Below are 24,550 nucleotides of genomic sequence, written 5' to 3' on the forward strand. Positions count from 1 at the left end.
ACATCACGTAAAATATGGATGACTTTGAAGCTTTTAAAGACTTAAATAATACATGTAGGTGGGTTTGATTTGTCAGTTTATTTTATCGTTAGAGTTGTCTATGTTTATAATATACATAAATAACACGAGCTAAAAAAAATCATAAAAGGATCATTCCCGAAATATTATACACCAAGAGATATATTTACTTCAAGAGTGACCTACCATTATGTCTTGAGCGTAGGGTATTCAACCATTGTGTAACCAACCTCACGTATGGCTGCGAGACGTGGGCCCTCAACACGAGAGATGTCTAAAGGCTAAGAGTCGCACAGCGAGGCATGGAGAAGTGTATGTTGGGAATCATGCGAAAGGACCGTAAGAGACACAAATGGGTTAGGAAGCAGACAGGAGTACGCGATGTAATAGACGTTGCCAAACAACTGAAATGGAGATGGTCGGGGCATTTTGCTTGCCGAAAGGACGGCCGCTGGACAAATGCCGTCATCCAGTGGTACCCAAGGGGCACGAAACGGCCACAGAGTCACCCTAAAAGCCGCTGTATAACTGGTAACGTTCGGCGGAAATACGTGGCAGCGAACGACACATGACCGAGAGAGTTGGAAGAAGCTTGGGGAGGCCTTCATCCAGCAGTGGATTGACCCCGGCTGATGATGATGACTTATATTTTTTTTACCAAATGAGTATATTTACAGTAGGAAAAATACCAGGTGGCAGTGCCACTTGTCAACGTTCGTGTTGATGCGCTCAATAATACTAATTAGCTAACCTTTTTTATCATAAGCAAAGCAATATAGAGAATAAAATATATAATAAAATAAAATATTCATAATTAATTATTTTTTGTCTGTTCATGTATATGTTCAGGACAAAATTTCATGGGGTCGCTGCCAAAAGTTGGTAAGTCGATAATTTAGATATTTTGAATTACTAACGAATTATTTGTAGGTATATTATAAGTATAAATATGTACCTATGCTATAAAAACAATTCAAGGTCATCCGATATAAGTATAGAACATATTACATATTACAAAGCACAAAGATTTTAGCAGTAGGTATGCCTGATTTGAAAGGACAATATGTCAAACTTCAAAATGTAATTAATCCATAACAACATTTTTGGCAATAATCAATGATAATGCTATAAAACAAATACTGACTCAATTAACAGTATTAATTGGCATTTTGGTCTGAAAATGTTAACGGAAAAACTTGAGTAACATACCTTTTTTAATATTTACACGTATCCACTTAGTCAAATTTACTTGGCAGTGAAAAGGTTAATTTATGTATTTATAGCGCCACGAAACGCAAAAGTTTGACGTATTGTTTATTTAATCGAGTACAAAAGCCGAATGAGTTAAGAGAATGGCAGAAAGCATCATGATAAGATACTCGTTGTTCTTGGAATATTCGACAGATAGATCCTAAAAAGCCATAAAATACAATGGCGTATGGATTATCATCACATATTTACGGAGTGAAACAAAATTTCGATGAACCGGCCACGTCATTAAGATGAAGGAAATTCTACTTTCCAAAAAATATAATGACAACTACTGTAGCAATCATACCACTCAGCATCAAGTGATACACTTCAATATTTATGTTTCGTAGTCACCCTTTCGACGCTTGAATCGTGACGGTGCTGCTTTCCGGTAGCAAACCATAGCACCTTTACAAAGTCTCAGAGCAACCGTATACTGAGCTTCGAACACAGATGTTTGCGACGGATACTGGATGTGTGGTGGGTGGTATGACTTTAGGAGCAACGAGGAGATAACAGAACGCACCAAGCAGCCTCTCATCACCCAGAAAGTGAAGACGCGATATTGAACCTGGATCGACTATGTGCTGCGGATTTCAGAAGAGAATTTCAACCGGGATTACCTATTCTTCAAGCCTACCGGATTCCGGCGTCCTGGAAGGTCGCTAAATACTATCTATCGAGTGTATACGGAAGAGCTAAGGGATGCTGGTTTGACATGAAACGATGCAAGAAGACTGGCAGGTGACAGGGAGTCTTGGAGGTGCCTCGTGGTGTCCATAAGCTCCAACTTAGGGGCAGATATGTCCGAAGAAGTCAAAACAAATTAAAGTGGCGGAAGCGATCGTCAGCATTTTCTCAATCATAACCTAGATCAACAGTGTCTAATTATTTATTTCATTGCAAACATGACTTGTAATTTGAATCCATAACTCGTTACCACTCATTTCGAGTCCATCACTCATATCACTACTCTACTCGAGTCCAGTCACTCAGATATTTGTCTCTCTCATCATTCCGCTCACTACTCTCATCAAGTCCGGTATCTTGACTCAGTCACTCAAACGTTCGACTTCCGAGCACGTCCCGATCATTAACACTACTGGATCGCGGCTCGGTCTGAGCACCTAGCTCACCACGATACTCTGTAAGTACCGTTATCTTAAATAAATATCTATATCCATCTATTACCGCTGCCTTTATCACCACATCACCTTACCAACTCATCTTCCGCCAAGTTTTTAATACAGTAACATCCGAAAAGACCTAGGAAGTGTGTAAGACAAAACCCAACATTTTTTGTAGCGTACCTACATATTATTTTCCCATTACTATTAAACTCAGAACGTACCAACGTTTTATTGAAAGAATACCTAGCAATTAAAGTGGAAAGATACCGTTTTTTATCAAAGAATGTGTATTAATAAATAGAAATAAATAATAAAAGTTTCCAGTTTTAAAAAATGTTCGCTTTGAAAAATAATGATCTTTTCGATATTTTTAATCGCGATTTAGGTTTATGGTTACATTTTCGACTAACGAATCCAATTTGCTGTCTATAAAATACGAAATCCATTACACTCGGGGTCGAAAAAAAGTCATTTTGAAATAATGAAGGCTTGCTCTACACAGTGGCGTACTGACAAATTTTAATTTCGTCTTGAATTTTCTAACAAACATTTTTCAAACGCTATACATTTTACAGAAAATATTTGATGTAGAAAAACGAATAATTACTGAAACTTAAACACCAAATTTACATATTATTTTAAACCAAAATATATGAAAAATGTTGTACCTATAGTACCTAAATGTAAGAAAATTATTCAAGCAGTACTAAAAAAATGTATGGTAAATTTTAAAATAAAAAAATAATTCTTTTAAATTTAAATATGAATAAAATTATTGATACTAAAAACTATACAGGTGTATCATTTTATTGTATTGCCATTACACTTGAGATTTCCGAGAACGTATTGTAATCAATGACATTATTAATGGACAACGCACTCAATAGAGTAGCTAGCAAGTAAATTCGCACATAGCGATATTTGCACATATATAGGTAGACGTCGCGCAATTTCCATTATGCGATTTCACGCATCGGGAATTTATTGCAATATCACCTTTATTGTAATGGCGTTAGAACAGTGTTTCTGGTGTCAATGTTCATTTGAGCGAACCCGTTCCAACCAAACCATTCGGCAGATCCGACAAAAAGCATCGGGAATTTATAGCAATATCACATTTATTGTAATGGCGTTAGAACAGATTATGCCATTCGGCAGACCCGACAAAAAAGTGTGTGTCATTTTTCTTTCCAGATGCTTCGTCCATATTAATGTCATTGATTGTAATCGTCGAACTAACTGTCGCCGATCGTCAACTGAGTCGTATGCGAAAAATGAGAATTATTCTATTTACATACAATATTTCACGATCGGGATTGTCATAGCTAGGCAATACGAGGTGTTGACAGTCTATTTTGTTGTCCTGAGAGGCTTATTTAAATGGAAAATACCTCTTAGTCAGTCGCTTATTTTATTTTTTTTGTTAGTGGTTCTATCAATCTATAGCAGACGTGAAGATCTCTTCACATAGTTTTGTTTGTCCGTATTGTTAGAGCATCGGTTTTTGTATCTTAAGTGAGCATTTAAAGATATAATATATTATCATTAAATGCATTTATTTCTATTAAGTCTCCGTGCTTTTATCTCCGATAGCACTTTTTATTAAATTACGTCCTTCAGTAAACTCAGTCAATGCTCACTTGAGAGCGTGGCGATCTCAATCATGGGTATCTGCTCCTGATATATTCCCAGGCATAAACAACTGCTGATGTTTCACATCAAAACGTAGGGCCTCGTGGTATGCTCAATTAAGACTGAGTGTGGTGTGGAGCGGTTGGTTTGGAAGGGTCCATGTTAGTGTTGTCGATTTAATATCTTCACTGATCGATTTACTGTGCTTTTGAGATAATAATATAAAAAAACATATGCCTTCGATTTCTTTTCCGAGATAGTTAATGGCAAAAATTAATTCATGACGTCATCACTATTGGGCAATTTCCAATAGTATACGTTGAAGGTGATATGTAATTCGTTGCAAATTCCACACTCTCACATATCAAAGAACAATTTTTAACATAAAACATTAGAATCAAAAACTTAATGATGTCTTTGGTAGAGTTAAATGGTGTAGAAGATTTTTTTTTATTAATATTTTTAAATGATATAAAAAAAATATGATTTTAATATTAATATTTTATACGTAATTTTATTTAGCCATAGCAAGGCCGAATTAATATTCGCGCACCACTGTTCTACTATGTATACCGACATGGAGATTTATTTTATGGAGGTTTTTAGTAGGTAACTGAAATGAACGATTTTCATTTCCTACGAAATAAAAACCTTTACAATTTTCACCGCGCGTAATTTATCAAGCCTGAAATATATGCACTGATTTAAATAAAATAATATAAGAATATTATTCTTCCTATGTACTTTACTTTGTACATGAAGCTTTTCAGCTGTTTTATTAAATATATTGTATTGATTTAGAGTGGAATATTATACATGGGAATTTATTTTAAGAAAGATAACGGAAACTAATTATAATAAACGAATACAATATTAAATAAATAATTATGTTATTTTATATAATTGGTTGAGTCAATTGTGGTGTCCCTCATTCCACTATTTCCCACCTACTTTTAATCGATATTATTGTCGCCGTCCAGGCGCTCAACTCAATTACGGGTCATCAGTCGACCATGATTGATAAATAGTAGTTAGTTACACCAAGACAACGTGCAAGCCAAGACTTGTTACAGTTTGACATTCGTGTGAGTCTCATTATGAACTCCATACAGAGTGACTCATAAGTGACGGTTCAACCGTGTAGCATAAACTGCCACACATCATCATAGCAATCATTCAGTCACGAGTTACGGTTCGACCACTGTGTCAATTACAGTAATTCACCCAATCATAAATTAAATACATACTAAGTGTCAACATCCATATACGGAAAGTTCCGGTGATTCGTGTGAAAGTAAGAATGCTGTACGTTCGTTACGTATACAATCAACAATAAATATATGCGTGCAGAGCCCGGGAGTAAGAAGAGCACCCCAAGAGCCAGCAATCCGGACCAGTTTAACATCAAAAGTCAGTGCCTGGATGTACCCTTGCTACCACTGTCCCTTACCAACATTCAAATCCTCAACCCCCATGCATACAGTCCAAAAGAATAGAATGAATAGATGATTAAAAAAAAGTCTTAAACATTCTAATAATATTATAATTAACTATTTCTTTTATTAAACGAATAATTCACAAGATTTAAGAATATATCATTCTGATTATTGAACATAATATATAATTTAGAAGAACACTTTCTGATTTAAGTATTGGTCAAATTTGTCGCTATTAGTATGTCACGCCGTAGCATAATGGATAAATGCGACGGATGAGGCGTAAGCTCGGGAGATACAATGTTCGATTTCCCGTCGGGACTTACTTTTTTCAAAAAGTTTTTTTCTATTGGTTATATTATACTCTCTCAGAAAGTGTTCTTCAAAATTATATATGTTATTTAAATAATACAAAATACAACATAAAAAATATTTAAACCTTGACTTAAATATTATTGTTTTGCATCAAAATGACTTAGTCAAATAAAATTGCATTAATTTAAAATTTGTTTTCACGAAAATCAACATACATTATACCCAAATTATCATTATCATCAGCCGGAGTCAATCCACTGGTAGATGAACGCCTCCCCTAGCTCTTTCCACTCTTCTATTTATCTAGTTATTTGATGCTATGTATATCCACCGAACTTTATGAGGTTGTCTATCCAGCGGGTTTTAGGGTATCCCTGTGGGCGTTTAGTGCCCCTTGGGTACCACTGTATTACGGCATTTTACCCAAATATACCGTTATAGTCATTATGAAGAAATTGGGTGACCATTAAGTAGCAATCTAGGTATACATTTCAGGGACCGTTTATAATGTCGTGGGTCCCAGGTTTGAATACTGGGCCCGGCAAAATAAACATATTATTGTTTTTCAATTATTAGTTAGAGTCGGAGTATGGACCTAATAGGTTGAGTAAATGGCTAACATATTATATTTCACGTAAAAACAATAATCTGTTAATGAAAACCTCCACTCTATGGAGACCGATTATGATCTATTTGGAATCAGACACGATCAAAAAATATATTACAAATGGAAATGGGAAGTTTTGCACGTTTATTAATCCCCAAATGATCATAAGAATACCGCGGCTGCGTGCATTAATGAGTGATAATACTCAAATGCGTAATATCTCCATATCCGAACCGTTCCTGAAATGCACATCCAAACTGCTACTTCCTCCAATTCATGATTGTGTTTGGCCGTCGTAATTGGTAGCTGACCTAACATCAGTGGCGGAGGGTGAAAGTAGGCTGTTAAGATTCGACATATATAGTGCACACTAAACTTTTCAGTCAAACGTATTTGTCTTCATTGAACAAAGACTACACTGTGTAGATAATGTTTGTTATTTTTTTTAAATTCAATTAAACCCTGCATAATCCAAGTCATAGTAGATAATAGTCAAAAAATAGTCGTTTACCTATAAAATATCTAAAATTATTCCATTAAACCATACACAATTTTACATAATATTTTATAAAAAAGAAGAATATTTTTCATCGATTATGGTTTTAATTTATGATAATGAATTTAAAAAAAACAAAACCATCACCATCTGTATGTAATATGTATTCTTAATTCAACGAAAATAAATAAGTACAGTGAAAAAGTTTGCAATATTTTTGTTGGCTCGCCTATAGCATACCTACCTAAACTATTATAGTTTGGTTTAGGAAAGGTTTAATTTCATTTAAAAAACTAACCAGCACCGTCTGCAAATTGTATTATTAGTTCAATGAAAACGAATAAGTATAACTTGACAAAATTTAGTATGCACTATTCTATGTCGAATATTAACAGCCTACTTTCAGCCCTTACCAATGCCTACATAAACAACACATACATTATAATATATAGAACAGAGAGCGAAAGTATCGTTATTGGTATATGCCAATTTATCATTAAACTAAAACTCAAAATTATCTCATTCATGATCAAAATCATCGCATTTAGTACAGTAATAGGCATTTATTCACTGCTTAACTGGTTGGAAAGACTGCCCTCTTTATTTTATGCGTCGATGACATTGAGCTACTTTACAAGCTACTTATTGGCGAATTTAAAAAGGGGCAAGTCAGCTAGTGCGATTGTGACACACAAAACTTTCCACTCGCTCGGAAGGCACAAGCTAGCGACTATTTTGACAGGACGTAGTTCATTTTTTACCGGGCGGTTGTCACTATCTCTCTACTGCGCAGACGCAGATTGGCCCACACGCCAGCAAGTAGCTTGTAAAGTACCCTGGCCTTTGATTTTTCTCGGTAGGTTGTTTACAATCTGCTTGTTAGCTTGTTCGATGATGACAATGGGCGAGTTTATTAACGGATTGTAAATTCGTCAACAAGCAGCTTGTAAAATAGGTACTTCAATGTCATCGAGCCTTTACGATGGTAAGTTATAATCTCGGGTCTAAAATATCAATACACATAAATACATTTTACCTATGACAACGCCATCGACGCTGGGTCCAAAGGCGTATGCAAAATCTGGTGCTGGAATCGGGGCTGATAACAACAACTCTAGCGGTCGCTCCCGCAAACACTTCAACAAGTGCGGTGGGGGGAGATCTGAAACAAACAAAAACATATTGTCATTTAATTACAATTAAAGTTTTTCAAGAACATTAATTATTGCGTTTACACCATTTTGGTTGATTATTTTAAATTATCACTACGATTAATTCACATGACAAAGGTTTTATAGTTACTGAAATATTGACAAAAATCACAAACTAGTATATCAAAATTCTATTTTATTATTTAATCGTTCTTCTTAGATCGTATTCTTATTTGTCCGGTACAAATCTTGCAATCGATTTTTAACTAACATCCCGACTGGCTGGACATTTGAAACTTCTATAATATATCAGAACACGATGCCAATACATTTTTTCAATACTTTTAGCCATCTTTAAGTAGAATTGATTTCATTTTCAGTTAATTCTCTTTTGTTTGAAAAGTTATTTCGGAAGAAATCCGTAAAAGCTAAAACAATCATTGTTTGCTAAGTGGGTCCTAGCAAATAAATTATTAATATTAATATATACGTGCGTTACTATGGAAATCAATATGACATATCAGTATTATTTCTATCAAGTACATTTTTTTTGATCGTTTAAGCTAATTAAGTCAAGTTTATATGATTCAACAGAAAATTAAAAAAAGTTTTATATAAAAAGTTCTTTTTATCTTGTAATTATTTATAAGTTGTAATACCTACTCGTATTTCAAACAATCCTATTTAAAATTTGAATTATTTTTTTATTATTTCATTATTTTTTTCCATCTCCTTTTCAAAGATTATTATTTGACAATCAATTGTCCAAAATGTGTTTTCTTTTGAACATTGAACATTTGAACATTGAAACCTCGTAAATCAATAAAAATCTTACATTGAAATAACAAAAACTCGTAACTCACTTTCTAAGTTAAATACTGCCAAATCTATTATAAGCCACAAGCCAAATTGAAACTGTACAAAATGCCCCACTTGATTAATAAATCATCTTCCAAAACAACTTTGATCATTTTCTTAAAGAAAATTTTGAGTAAAACTGTTTTTTCATCCCCCTGAACATTTTAACATTTTTAGATACGAGGTGTTCATATCTTAACGACGTTATGATCATGACTAAGATGGAAGATCGTTGGCGGCCCCCTACCCATCACTAAGGTTAAACGCAGTGTGGCACTCTATAGTAGCGTTTTCCAAATGTTGTTTGAGGTAAAATTATAAAGGGTATTCAGTGTATTTTAGCGATGTTTTGTGTTTATGAATACCTACATCCACTCGGAGTATAGAGTTGTCGAGTATAGACACAATAATCATAATTATAAGATAAAAAAAACTTTTTATATACAACGTTTTTAAATTCTGTTGAACCATATAAACTTGACTTGACTAGCTTAAACGATCAATTTTTTTTTTACTTGGCATGTCGGGAAGTTAGTTAAAAATCGATTGCAAAATTTTTACTGGACAAAGAACCACCGGACAAACAAGAATACGAGCTAAGAAAAACGTTGTAAAAAATGCATTGCCTATTACTTTCGAAGTAAAATAGCGCCTTTTTTACAATTAGTGTAAATTTGTGATGTGTGTTTATCTCACTTATCTGGTCAACCCATCACGCCCGCCCCCTTCTGATCCCGGGCCTCCAGACTAGCCTACCTTATTTTGGGGGCCATTGGTATGACATAATGTAACATATGCCATGAATGCAAACTGCCATTATGCATGAGTTTTATAGACTATGAGAAGGCGTTTGATTCCATAAAGTTATTTTCAATACTCGATGCATTCAGAAATCAAGGAATCCCCGGGCGATATATAAATATTTTTAATAATACAAACAGTAACGCAACAGCATTTGTGAATCTCCATAAACCGACCGATCAGCAAAAGAGTTCGACAAGGTGATACAATCTCACCTAAACTATTTACAGCTACTCGTACCTTTAAACGTTTATTCAGGCGACTTGACTGGAATGACAAAGAGATTCCCATAAATTGAGAATACTTTAGTCATCCTCAGTTTTCCGATGACAGAGTTAATTTTTCGCAAGACTCAGAAGACCTTCAAAGCAAAACGCGGGAACTCGCTGAAGTAAGCAACCAAGTAGGCTCGAAAATAAATGTTACAAAGATGAAGGTCATGTTCAACTGCTTTGCGGGTCAAAAAGAGATCGTTATCGATGGTACTCAGCTCGAACGGGTAAAAAACTACGTCTATCTGGGTTAACAAATATCTATAGATGGATGTATATTTCATGAAATTGTTTGCAGAGACAAGCTGGGCTGGAGTATTTTTGGCCGCCTGAATATTGTCTTCAAAAATAACCTCGCACTGTGTTTAAAGCGCAAAGTGTTCAACCAGTGTATGCTTCTCGTAACCTAAACAGGATGCATTCTTTTGGGAATGTCCTAAAATGTGTACGGAAATGGAAGAGCTGCTCAAGTCGGTTAAGCATCGGACAATCCAACCTGGTCGCCTCAAAGGCCAATTTTATTGCATTTATAAAATTTGCGGCGTCATCCTGCCAACGTGAAGATCTCTTCACTTAGAATGTTTGGCAGTTTTTTATAAGCTTTAATTTCATACTTACTACAATTTTTAATATTACTTCTACGTGCTCATCTCTCTCATTGCACATTTGAGTGCATGGCGACCTTAATCTTGGGTAACTGCTCTTGAGACATTCCCAGTCATAAAAAAAGGAAGCTTTACACTCAAAGTAGGGTCCCGTGATACGCCCGATTAAGACTGGGTGTTGTACGGGGCGGCACGGATGTGGTTTGGTGAGGCCATTAACTTCAATGTATGTGGAACATGACCCTAATATATCGAGATTTAAAAATCGTCATGGGCATTCACCTAAATGCAAAAAATAAGCCAACCCAGACAAGACGAATACTTAGATACGAAATCAAACGGGTATGGAGAAAGAAACCAGAGAGGCTAGAGATTAATATTTTGGAGGAGCCCTTTACCCGAAGAGGGGTTTTTCCAAATCAAACAAACTAGTTACATACTTACCATCGTTTAATTTATAAACATTATCTAATAGTATTATATACAAAAATAAAAAAATCTTAATATAAATATGTATTATACAAAAAAAATAATAATTAATTTTATATAAATTAGAAAATAAGTAGATAATACAACCATAGATCGATATAAATATATATATATATATATACATAATAGATATATTCATAGGTTATATATGTATATATATTCATTAGATATAGTCATTTAACTGTGATTTACTTTTGTTTGTAAGAAATAAAAAGGCTTTTTTATTTTTATTTTATTTTATTTATATGAGCATTCACCACATTTACAGCATCTACGCCCTATAAACAGCACGCTACTGATCTCAATATAATAATACAATCGAATCGATCGAGACGATTCAATTAGTTTCTGAGGCATTTTATCTACCTTATGACTATTTGTGATTAATAATTCATCATGACAGTTGGAGTTTTCTGTCAAGAAACGTATAACTTCCGTATCAATTTAATATTTAAATACATTTGAAAATCCTCCTTAATTGCGTTATTAAAAATGAATGTCAAACTTTTTTTTTTGATTAAGAGGATATTAAAACAGAAAAGTTTGATGCTGTGAGTGAGAAAAAAAAGTCGCATTTATTCTCAATTATAAAGAAATCTATGAAGCAACAAAGCAATGCAAATGTATTCAGTTTTTAAAGCTCGAAGGCGGCCTAAGGAAGAATTTAATTAAAAAGTTTCTTTTTTTTCTTCCATTGTTGGACTATTTCGAAGATGTATACATTAGCAAGAAGAAATGCAATACAAAGGACAAAGACGTCGTTGGCAAGTAAAGCCAGGTTTTGGAAGTTTTGTTTTATTCTTATTGTAGTAATATTATTGTTATTTTATGGCATTTATTAAACATGAAAAAATGAATATTTACAAAACAAAGGATAATAATATTATGATGTCAAAATAAAACCTCCATACACAGAGATGTGATAACTCAAAAAGTGACATATTTTTTACTAACTAAATAATCCTGCCAAAAGGAAAAGTATGATATTTATATTATTATTTTTTTAAATTCAAATTTTTATTTATATTTTACATAAGTATAGTGAACTATATAAATTAATAATTCAAGACGTTCACATCATGACATTTGAAAACAAAGAAATATTATTTAAACAGTATTATAATATAAAAGTTAATAAACTGTAGAAAATTATAAATATTAAATATGTATATAATATAAATTAAATACACGGAAGTATACCAAATAAGCTAAGCAGACCCTATTTTAAGAATTTATAAAACAACGCCACCTAATACTCATCCTCACGCAGGTGGAATATATCAAATTCCTAAGTGGTTTGGTTGAATAGAGTTATTGCCCTTGACATTACCAATGGCAGGTTAGTTCTGCATCTTGGGAGAACAAACAAATGATGCTCCCGATTACTAACATAGTTGTCAGGGATATATAGGTAAATACTACCAAGAATGGCATAGTTCTCATTTTCACCGCGTATAAGTCGGAAACAATACATGGCAGTATATCAGTGGCAAAGTTAAGACTCTTTACTAGGTTATTATTTAAAGCCTATTATTCTTAAAAAAAAAAAAAATAATTGCCTAAATTAACCCACTGAAAAAAAGCTAGATTATTTGACAATCTATTTTTTTTTCAAGTAGACATCATTTTGATTTTTTTTCAAACAATGATGTCTATTTACATAGTAAATTTTACAAGTAGGCATTGATATCCTGTTCCCGCAGGATGATGCTTTTTGGTGCGCGGGAGTACTTCATATTGGGATTAAAGTAGAAGAAGGGACACAGGTAAATTAAACATTGCCCCATGTAACAACATAATATATTAAAACACAGTCGTAAGGGTGAAAAAACGTCCGCGCAGGCGCATTTATTCATTCAAACTCAGGTAAGACAAACTCTCATTATTATAGTTAAATTTGGTTAGAGTGGTGAAAAATTGTTAATTATTAGTATTTCAACCCTGGGAAGTCTGCCTTGATACACACAATGTCCGGAGAAGGTTGATAACCTTAGATATATTATTAGGTATGCACTATTCACTTTGTCATTATTTCACTATCGCGTGATAGGGGTTCTTTAATTATTTATTGTCTAGGATAATTTTTAACTTTTACAACAAAGTTGACGTGGAAATTGTTTTAATGTATAGTAAGGTCGGTGTCTGAGGTGGCACCTAGGTACCTTGGCGATCCAGGGGTCCGTTGTCAACTCTCAAATATTTGAAAAATATCCTCTTTCTTTCAGTGTAGTGGGATGAATGGGGCAGGTAGATGAATCTCGATAGAGATGACTGCTAGTTAAACTTCTGTTACTTGAAGCGCGACCTCGCCCAAGGATGTTAGCATCACGGTCAGGTATATGTTGTCTTAATATTCATATCACGCGGCTTATTTGGTATTGATTGAGGGGTTGTGGGGTCGCTACTCGATGAAAAATTATAATCAAATTGAATTTACTTAACAAAATGATTTTAAATTCTAATGGATTTAAGTTTTGTACTATTCCATTTGAGTCGTTTTTGGCGACCCGAGTTTTACCTTTTGGGGTCTTCAGGCACTCTGTACACTCATCAAAAGGCAAATAAATAAACACTGACTTCGAATACTATTAATTCTAACTTATATAACCAATCAATCCAATAAAGTAGGCAAAAACTCCGTTACCTACCTATGAAGTCAAGGGTCACAATAAAAAATAATAAACAAATTATGAATAATTGAAGTATTGGTAAAAAACCCCCTATCTTATTAATAATAAAACACTCGCAAGGCATATTAAAATAAATCGTCAAAACCTAATAATTGATCATTAGTACTTATAAACAATAATAATTACAAGATAAAAAAAAACTTTTTACATATCACGTTTTTAAATTTTCTGTTGAATCATATAAACTTGACAATTCTATGTATTAATAATTTAGAACAAATACGGCATTGTCAACAAATCATTTTGTTGCTATTTTGCAACAAATAAACAAATATACAATGCTGAAATGTCATTTTGATTTCCATAGTAACGCACGTATATATTATTATTAATAATTTAGTTGCCAGGACCACCCCCTTAGCAACCAATAATAGTGTATTGGATTACGGATTTCTTCCGTACTAACTTTTCATACAAAACAGAATTAACTGAAAATGAATTCAATTCTACTTAAAGATGGCTAAAAGTATTAAAAGAATGCATTGGCATCGTGTTCTGATATATTCTAAAAGTTTCAAATGTCTAGAGCTAGTCGGGAAGTTAGTTAAAAATCGATTGCATGATTTGTACTGGATAAACAACCACCGGAGAAACAAAAATACGAGCTAAAATAAACGTGGTAAAAATACAACACTGTACAGGTGTAAAATCGTCCACTCTAGGAACAATGGTAACGTAAAAATGATTTTAGTTAATTGTTCGACTAAATTTCCTTTTTATTACACGTTTAGTTACTAAATTACACTAGCATACTCTAAATTAGGCTTAAAAACTGTGTATAATTAGTAGAAAGGTAGTAGAAAAAAAGACTTAAAAACTATTTGAATGTTTTCACCACTATCGTGCCCGCAGTGTCTCATGTACCAATTAAAATAAGTGGTTAGTTATCATTTGTAAGAGTCAAAATGGGCGTTAAGGCTTACACGTATTTGTGTATTTAAAACCTCCACGGCCAACGATTCGCGGCAATTTACATAATTTTATGCGAGCAAAAAACCTCCGTAAACGTACGAATGACACAGTGCCGGGTCGGGTCACATGACACGTGTAAGGTTTGTATGAAATCTATCATACTAAAAAATCGGGATACGCTTGAAGTAATTTTACTTGAATGAGATGTAAAAATATTATTAAGTATATAATTTCTTTATTTATTTTTAGTGCTATTCACAATAATTATAAATCTCATACTTTTATATATTTACTATGATAATATATTAACATTATTATATTGGTATATCATAATTAATAGGTAGATTATAATATGAGTCGCCTAGAGTAATAAAAAAAAATTTTGCAATTTTGTCATTTTTGAGTTAAATATTAAATAATTACAAGATAAAAAGAACTTTTTATTTACCACGTTTTTAAATTTTCTGTTGAATCATATTATAAACTTGACAATTGTATGTATTAATAAATACTTTTGTTTGTACTTGATAGACATACTGAATAAAATATCATCATCATCAGGGGCGCGACAACCCGGTGTGGGTCCTGGCCTCCTTCAACAGCTCCCTCTACCTGTCCCTATCCAGTGTGGCCGCTTTCCAATTTGGTACCCCCAGAATACGGCAGTCACTGGCAGCTCCATCTAACCAGCGAATCTTTGGCCTCCCTCTTCTTCAACGTTCTATTGGATTGCTGGACATCACTCTCTTTGCCGGGTCATTGTCATTCATACAGTGCACATGACCTAGCCATTGCAGTCTCACAATCTTAATTGATTGAACTGCGCTGCAATCGTCGTACAGCCCGTAGAGCTCAGCATTATATCTTTATGAGCATTATGAATAAAATATAGAATACTGAAATATCATTTTGACATTTCATATTGATTTCTATAGTAACGCACGTATATATTATAAACTTAGTTTCTAGAACCCCCTTAGCAACCAATAATAGTATTTTACTTTTTAAGAATTTTCTTCGAAATTACTTTCCATACAAAACAGAATTAACTGAAAATGAATTCAATTCTGCCTAGAAATGGCTGAAAGTATTAAAAAAATGCATTGTCGTCATGTTCGGAAATATTCTAAAAGTTTCAATTAATGTCTAGCTAGTCGGGAAATTAGTTAAAAATCTTCAATCGTCCAATAAAAATTTTGGACAAACAAGGAATAATTTGTACCGGACAAACAAAAATACAAGCTAATAAAAACGTGGTAAAATTTATCAAGTTAATAAAGGCATTAAGCCCACATGCGCCACGTAGGTCAAAATGGAGATTTTATCGTAATGTTTTCAAAGCATAAGCCTGGACATTCCAAACGTTGTTGATAATCTATTAATATAATTTTGAAGCCTTATTATCCTTTATATTTATTTTAAACAATAAATTTTATGACTGCATTAAGTGTTTTTTTACATAAAATAGTACCTATTCTTTTAAACCTCTTGATCTAATGTTTTAGAATATAGTCATATTTAAGTACATCCATGTAGATTTAATAATTTTATGGCATGTTGAAATGCTCAAATGACTAGCACTAGGTTAATTAATATTGTCATAAGATGCCAAATATTGAGATATAATAAAAATTTAATTATTCTTGTGTACCTTACCAAAAACTTTCTGGAATTATTTTCCAGCTACAGTTTAAACTCTTTTGATCATACTCAACGTGCAAGTTTTCACAATAAACACTAAAAATAATTTAATACATATGTTAGAAGCTCATGTGACTTTTGAAAATGTTAAATTTAAAATATTCTTGATATTAACCTTTCCGTTACTGTAATGTCTCCTTAGGTTACCCGGCCATTTTTAAACTGCAAAATATATCAGTGAATTTAATATGAAATTCGTCATATTCATATTTTGGTTATTCCTAGAACTATCAATATTACATCTATTAAAATCATATTATTTTCAAAATCGATAGCATTATCCAGTAAATACATACAATCGATAGATATTGATTGATAGATTTCATTTACCTGTCATAAATTATAAAAATGTACATTGCATACAGAGCGTCGCATTCTATCATGAACAAAAGAAATATAATATTTAAAAGTATATGCGATGGAGAGAGACAATATTATGCTCAATAATTGTGAGAAAGAGATATAAAAAGTTTTATGATTTGTAGATTGTAAGAATGTATAGATAAATACTCTTATGATTATAGTTAAGATTGATGGCTTTTTATTCATTTTTAATAGATAAAACAAAAAGCAAATAATGATGGTGAAACCTTATTATACTAATTATTTATGTTGTCAAAATAGGTGTTTCTTATTTACCTATTGTAATATTGTTAATCTATGGTTATTTCTTTTATTGTGTTAACTGTCAATTCATGGTATGACTGCATCGTATTATTGATAAATTTAATAAACGCAAATTTTTTTAGTTGGTACTTATTCCACTTTTATTATTTAATAAATTTGGACCGATTTTGTCCGCCTCAGAGGGACATTTTCAACTGAATAATATTTTTAAAACAGGTATTTATCAAAACACAATTTTAAAGGCGACACAAATATTCTACCAATACATAGCATTATCCGTCCTTAGTACTTTGTTACTAATATTAAAATTAAAATTAATGAAATTGGATATTAATATTTCTTAGTAGGTTGATCATTAAGAATTATTAACATAACACAAAACAAAAAATGAAGCAAAAAGCATTTATAATACCATTTCAATATATTATAACACAACTTTACTATTTATAATTAGTCAATAGAATACCTGTTTTATAAATAATATTTTTTTTCGACCATGTCCGATCCTGATAGGATCATATAGGCCTCCACAGAGTGGAAGTTTGTATTGACAGATTTTGTTTTTTTTTTACTAAGGTAACATCACCGTGTTGGGCGGTATTTATCAGTAGCGTAAAGAGAAGGTTAAAATAACGGCTTACTACTATCTGTGCCTGAAAAGGTATCAAACGTAGTTACGTGGCCATATTCCGAAAAGCGTGGAGATTATGAAGTTTTTTGCATACTCTCGCGTCGGGGTGTTATTTGTCAAAGAGAAAGTGGAAGAAGGAAGAGGGGTGAGGAATTAACATTTTGCTAGCTACTGGCAGTATCCAATGACATGAAAAAGAATACTACATACTGCTCTAATTTTAGAACACTCGCTCTAGCAGAATATTTCGTATAGATTTGTATAGAATAAAATATAAAGAGTGAAAATGTGTTTTTATAATATATTGTTGTTTGCCATCGGCATTTCAGTTGTATATTGTAAGATCTGATCAAAATCAGAATTGATATGGTAAAAAGTACTCTAACAAAAAAGTATGAAATTTATAATTTATAATACTGTTTTCCGATAATAAAGTCAAATTATTTGATTTAATTGTGCACGTTTTTCCTCTTTTTAAAGTGATTAGTATAGATTTAATATCTGTTTTGTTAAGTATATATTCTTTACTGTATTTGAAAATGTCTCAGACAAATCTGGTCCAGTTAAATTTAAAATAGTGGTATAAGCATGGCCCCCACATCTTAAACCGGGCCCTAAGGCTAGAATCTTCGGCGGGCCTCCCTACCTATCGCTAAGGTTAAAGTCAGTGTGACGATCTACAGTTGTGTAATACAAAATAGTGTACAAGGTAAAATTTAGATTATTTTATTGCGAATTTTTGTATTTTAATACACCCACTTAAATTGTGGAGTTGTCGAATATCGACAAACAATAATCTAAAATTGCATCAGACAAGTACATATTTTGAAATGTTAGTATGCTTGGAGTAAAATAGCACCGCAGGCGACATCTTTTACTAGTATTGCAATTTTTTGATGTGTGTTTATCTCACTTGGCTGGTCGATATGCCACGCCGGGCCTACATGCTAGAGCCCTGTCAGCCCCTCCCTTGTGGCAGCCATGGATATAAGTAATATTATAAAGTTTCGTTTTAATTAATTTATAAGACAAGTAATACAATGCCTTTCTACAATGCACTCCCTAGAGATGTAGACATTTTTAGCGATGCATTATGTATTCTATTTTTAAAATTCTTTTTTATTGTTTAATTTGTATTTTTTTAAATTACTGTTGTTCTTTTTAACTATTTCTTTTCTATAAAATTATTTTTTACTTTATTTTTTTTCTTCTCTACCTTGCCTTTTCTCTAGTTGATTTACTATTGTATTTTATATTCTAAATCTCATGTTGTGAACGTCTTGAATTAATAATTTGTTATGTGCTCAATGTTGTAACGTTATTATTCTCGGTCTTGTGAATAATATACGTTTTCAAACACTGGCAACTTCGTTGAAGATCGTGTTACATCGTCGGATTGGCAGGATTGCGCGGAAACAATTTTTAAGTTGACATCTTGCCTGCGCTTGAGACTACAGAAGTGCGCGTTGGCGTGAAGTTAGTCGAGTGTGGATCGCGAACAAGGAAGAACGTTAAACGGGCAGGCCGCTCGGCAGGCCAGCAAGATGGCGTCATTGATCCCCGGTATTTATCGTATCATATTGTTTGAAGGATTAGATTATTTGTTCTTAAAAATTTTAATAACCTCCCCCCGGTTACTCTGGTTGTGTTGATAGGTATTCTGGCATCTGGTTCGAAACTAATTTTGTAACTTTCATAATGTAACTCCGGCTGTGTCCGCGTGTATCCTTGTCGTTTTACTGGTTTCAATAAACATGCTTTAGTGTCCATTTTGGAATATTCTTAAATGATCTTATTATTTTTCTTGTCCTGATTTGTCCCGTATATAGAAATATGCCAGGAGAGGAGTCAGGCAAGATGGCGCCCTCTTATACTATAATTAATTTATTATTTTCTTAATCCGGAGTGCTGGAACCTGGAAGATCTATAACCAAAAGACCACGTGGAAATCCACGACCTACTATTATGTAGGTATTGTAATCCTACAGGGATGGAATCCTCATGTTGTACCGCCTTTATTGTTTTGTATTGAGCTAAGTCCGGATGTTTAAACGAATTATCTATATCTATTTAGCCATGGTAGCTTCGTTGCAATGTGTATTTTTTAAATAAATACATGTATTGACAGCTTACACTGTAAAATAAATTTATTGAACATATTATTCTCTTCTACAATCGGGACATATAAATAGTTTGAGCATAATAATAAGGCAGTTTTGCCAACCGCCACCGACAAAAATATGCAAGATAGTGTAAAAAATAAGCAAATGCTAGTTTTTCTAATATTAAAAAAAATTACACTACACAGAAAATATTAAAAGTACAAGAGGTCAGCATGTTGATTGAGAGAAATTATAATAATATTTTTGCTTAATATGATGTATTTTAAGCTGTTTACGTTGTAATAAAATACTATATTTAGCAACTGCATATAATATATTATGGCCGATAGAGATGCGTAACTTAAATTATTATTGGTATAGTTAAACTTTATCTGCCTGACGTAAGAGGTTTAGGATGCTCAGGGTATTTAAATTCAGCTGTCCTCCATCTTGTACGATCAGGTTGACTCTTGCATCCTATCTACATGGCTCCGTCATTATAAGGTTGTCCAATTTAATGAACTGTAACAGTTCGTCATTATTATCTTTGTCTCTAACCCAACTGTCATTTGTTATTGATGGATCCAAAGATACCATGCAGCACACTCTGCTCAAATGAGCGTATTAAAAAAAAGTCATACACTAGGATTTTGACCACTATTAGTGCGACCTCAGCCTTGAGTAACCGTTTCTGATGCTTTATATCCAAATAAATACACTCGATTATGACTACGTGATGTGGGAAGGTTTGACTTGCATTGTTTTTTTACGATTCCATAGGTAAACTGTTTGCCGTAAATCAAAAATATTTGAAAAGTTAATTTTTTTAGACAATAAATTATGTCTAGTAAAATGGCAAAAAAATGATGGGGTGGAGTGAACAAGTAGTGAAGAAATTCACTGGAAAACCGATAATATCTCCTGCAAAGCTTACAGAGGATAACAAAAGTTATAAAAGGCTGATCCAGGACTATGTAGGACTTAATTTTGGAGTAATCATTATCCAATAGGACGTAGAAGAAGAGGGAAGCCAAAGATTCGTTGGTTTGATGGAGCTGCCAGTGACTGCCGTATTCTGGGTGTACCAAATTGGAAAGCGGCCACACTGGATAGGGACAGGTGGAGGGAGCTGTTGGAGGAGGCCAGGACCCACACCGGGTTGTCGCGCCCCTGATGATGATGATGATCATTATCTTTAGTCATGATTAATAAAAAAGTTAATAAAATATTTATAATTTATCTACATTTTAAAGTGTTTACGATTTATCTAAAAATATCTTATGGGAATAGTTTCCTTTATGACACGGTAATAATCTCAAAATAAAAATAGGCCTTACACTCTGACTCTCTAGCGTATAGTAATATGAAAGCAAATGATACCTTTAGGGGTTATAGAAGGCGTTAACTATTAACTCTGTTGGGTAATGTTTCCCTAAGCCCCTTTTTACAGTTAACAGCGTAGGTATCAGGTTGATAATAATACCATATTGTTTTTTAAATGGCTTCATACATTACAGTAATATTACAATGAATTAGTATAAACAGGTGTAAAGTTTTACTACCACAAAGGCTCTAGGTATATCATATCTAAATTGTAAACAATTAAGTTTTAAATCTTTATTAGATTGGACGTAGAATGGCTAATTATAACTATTTTAACATCATTATCAAGACTGTATTGACTACGTCTTGAAAACAAGAAAGTAAAGTTTATTCAAGCGATTCAGTATTGCGTAATTGATAGTCTGTACCTACTTCACTGTATTTAAAATACATATTCTTCTTATATCATGTCATATCCATGCAAGAACTGCGCATAGCAAGACCCTTGTGGGTCTATTCTATACTTATTGACCGCTAAAGTGATAAATATTATCAAACTAAGGGTAGGTTTGTATCAAAATATAAGCACTTATTGTAACAATTACAACAAGTTGGTTTTTATTATTGCAATAAGTGCTATATTTTAACAGCACCTATCTTGCTGCTGTTAAAATATAGCACTTATTGCAACGATAAAAACCAACGTATTGTAATTGTTACAATAAGTGCTAATACTTTGATATAAACTTACCCTAAGTCACTATTTATCACTTTATTGGTTTAGCGGTCGATAAGTATAGAATAGACCCGCAGGTATATCATATTTGAATTGTAAACAATAAAGTTTTAAATATTTAATTGATATGACGTAGAATGACTAATTAAAATTATTTTAACATCATTATCAAGACTGTATTGACTACGTCTTGAAAACTATAAAGTAAAGTTTATTCAAGCGATTCTGTATTGCGTAATAATTGATAATGGGTACTTTATTGTATTTAAAATACATATTCTTCTTACATCGTGTCCATGCAAGAGATGCGCCTAGACTCTTCTCAATCATGCCACGACCATTGTGATGGCATCTTTATTGGCTTCTAACATAATATTATCGATTGTGCAGCTGGTTAAAATGAATTTCAGACAGCTATGTAAGTAGTTGTAAACAGAGTGTTAGAGCGGACCCTTTTTTGAGTTACTCCACTCCAGCTCCGCTCCGTGACCTAATACTTGCTCCGGCTCCGCTCCGGCTAAAAAGTTTGGTACTGTTCGGTTATACGGAATACAGAGGAAAACGCATTTTGAATATAGCCGATAAACTGGATTATTTGTTAGTTTGGGTTAAGTTAGTTTAGATTAGGTTAGGTTAGGTTAACCTAACAAATAATCCAGTTTATTGGCTATTTTCAAAAAGGGTTTTCCGCTGTATTCCGTATAACCGAACAGTACCAAAAGTTTTAATAAGTACTATTAATATGTATACCAATTTAAAAAAATTAAAAAATAAGTAGTTTTTAAATAATCGTAATTTTCATTATCAATTATAAGCAAAATGACGACAGCACATCGTCTCTCATTATTTGCCTCTTCTGTCAAAAAAATGAGGTTATTTATCACTTATCACTCGGTAGTGTTGCCAGAATATAGATACTATGTATTTTCATTAGAGTTTAGGGCAAAAATTTTATTTATTAATAAAAAAAACATCCGGAGCAGTAGAGCACTACAAATTTCCGGCTCCGCTCCTTCTCCGCGTAAAATCCCATTGGTCCAGTGCTCCGTGCTCCTGCTCCGAGCTCCGCTCCAATGCTCTGGTTGTAAGCATATTTTTTTAAGACGAAGGTCTACTATAATAATTATATGGATTAAAACCTGGTAGAAAAAAGGTAGGACTTTAAATAAATATTAAAATCGGAAGTGTTTTTATTTTATTAATTAACCATCCTTTAAATTATGATATTTCATTTGTGTTTGGTGTTCTATATTTAAAAAAAGCATGTTCGTTTAGCTCGGATCAAAATCGAATAACTCTTCTGGATCTACCTGGATATTTAATGGTATTTCATGACGAATTATGGTCACACATTGTTTTTATTCGGGCATGTTTACTATACTAATGAAGTCATACTAAAAAAACACTAAGAAAATTACCTAAAACAAAATAATTATAACGTTAGTCGGAAAGTACGAGAATTAAATTATAATTGTTAAATTAAACGAAAAAATCAAATTTCGCCTATATTGCCCTCGAGGAAATAACCGAAGCGTTCGGCAAAATTTGTCACCATGAGAGGGGGTTATACCTAAACTTTGTGCAATATATCTTTGCTGTAAATTCAATTTTAGGCGGTTCCGCCGATCCAATTATTAGACAATTAAGTCGAAAACAGCCCCACAAGACTCTAGCAGAGGCCCCCTATATTACATTTGGACTCTTAAATGAAAGGGGGTGTTATTTGGACGGAACCGAAGCGGTTATTACGTTTTGAACCTAACCTACAATAATTTTATTATTATTAAGTGTTTTTGAATAAATAATTTGAATCCAATTAAAATTATTTGTGATAAATTGCAAACTAGAATCGGTTAATTTTTATTCAATTCAGAATATTAATTTATTTATAACACGAGTCAATCAATTATCGTTATTATACTATAAATGCAATTATTGGCATATATGGACGAAATTTAAATAACTTTTATACTGGTGTGATTTTTGGCACGGCCCATTGATTGGACGTCGCAAGCGCTATGTAGAAAGATTAAAATTTAACTTTTGTTGACTCGGGACTTGATATCTCTTAAATTATTGCAGATCTCTCACAGTCTTACAGCCAGTCAGTGATGCATCAATAATTAAACTATGTAACGGCGTGACTTTGAAAAGAGACCCATAGATAGCGCGGCCCATTCATTGGACGCCGCAAGCGCTATGTAGATAGATTAGGATTTAACTCTATGTTATCTTCGTAATAATTGATATCTTTTACAATCTTATAGGCAGTCAGTTTAGTCTGATTAGCTCTGACCCTTTTAATCATACAGGCCCTCTGTTTTGAGACTAAGTACCTTACACTATCGAGATTCCTTTCTAGTGATAAGTGTGGTATCCAGTTGCCAAACCATCTGAAATCTTATCTATCGAACAAGCGAGTCATTTTATCTTGTTAAACTGTTTTTGTGTATCGTTTGAAGTATTCTCTGTTATTGTTGGTTAACCTCTATGAACTCGGAACCGGAAGTGTTTCTATTTTATATTTAATATAATATACTATAACTGGCGACCAACGTGCGCCCAAAGTGTTTTTATGTTTATAAAGAAAAACCATCTTATATACTTTATTTTTTAAAAAAAAAGTACAATATACACTTTCAACGCACTGAAGCAAGTGACATGCAAAATGAGTTTGGAAGTGAATGCGAAAAAAATCTGAAACATATGACATTGCCTCTGCGAGCAGAAAGAACAAACACAAAACCAAATTAGCATGAAATAACTT

The 24,550-nt window shown here is 33.0% G+C and overlaps 1 protein-coding gene across 1 annotated transcript in view; it reads right to left on the minus strand.

Annotated features, from left to right (window-relative positions):
- Positions 1 to 24,550, minus strand: part of LOC147069230 (neuroligin-1-like) — a 253,110-nt gene that overhangs the window by 108,930 nt on the left and 119,630 nt on the right. Inside the window, exon 5 of the mRNA XM_085951636.1 lies at positions 7,922 to 8,047. Coding sequence (XP_085807762.1) covers positions 7,922 to 8,047 — 126 coding nt within the window. The remainder of the gene's footprint in view (positions 1 to 7,921; positions 8,048 to 24,550) is intronic.

This window comes from Rhyacophila brunnea, unplaced genomic scaffold (assembly GCF_057557595.1).
Source record: "Rhyacophila brunnea isolate RB1 unplaced genomic scaffold, BYU_Rbru_1.0 scaffold_24, whole genome shotgun sequence".
NCBI lineage: Eukaryota > Metazoa > Arthropoda > Insecta > Trichoptera > Rhyacophilidae > Rhyacophila > Rhyacophila brunnea.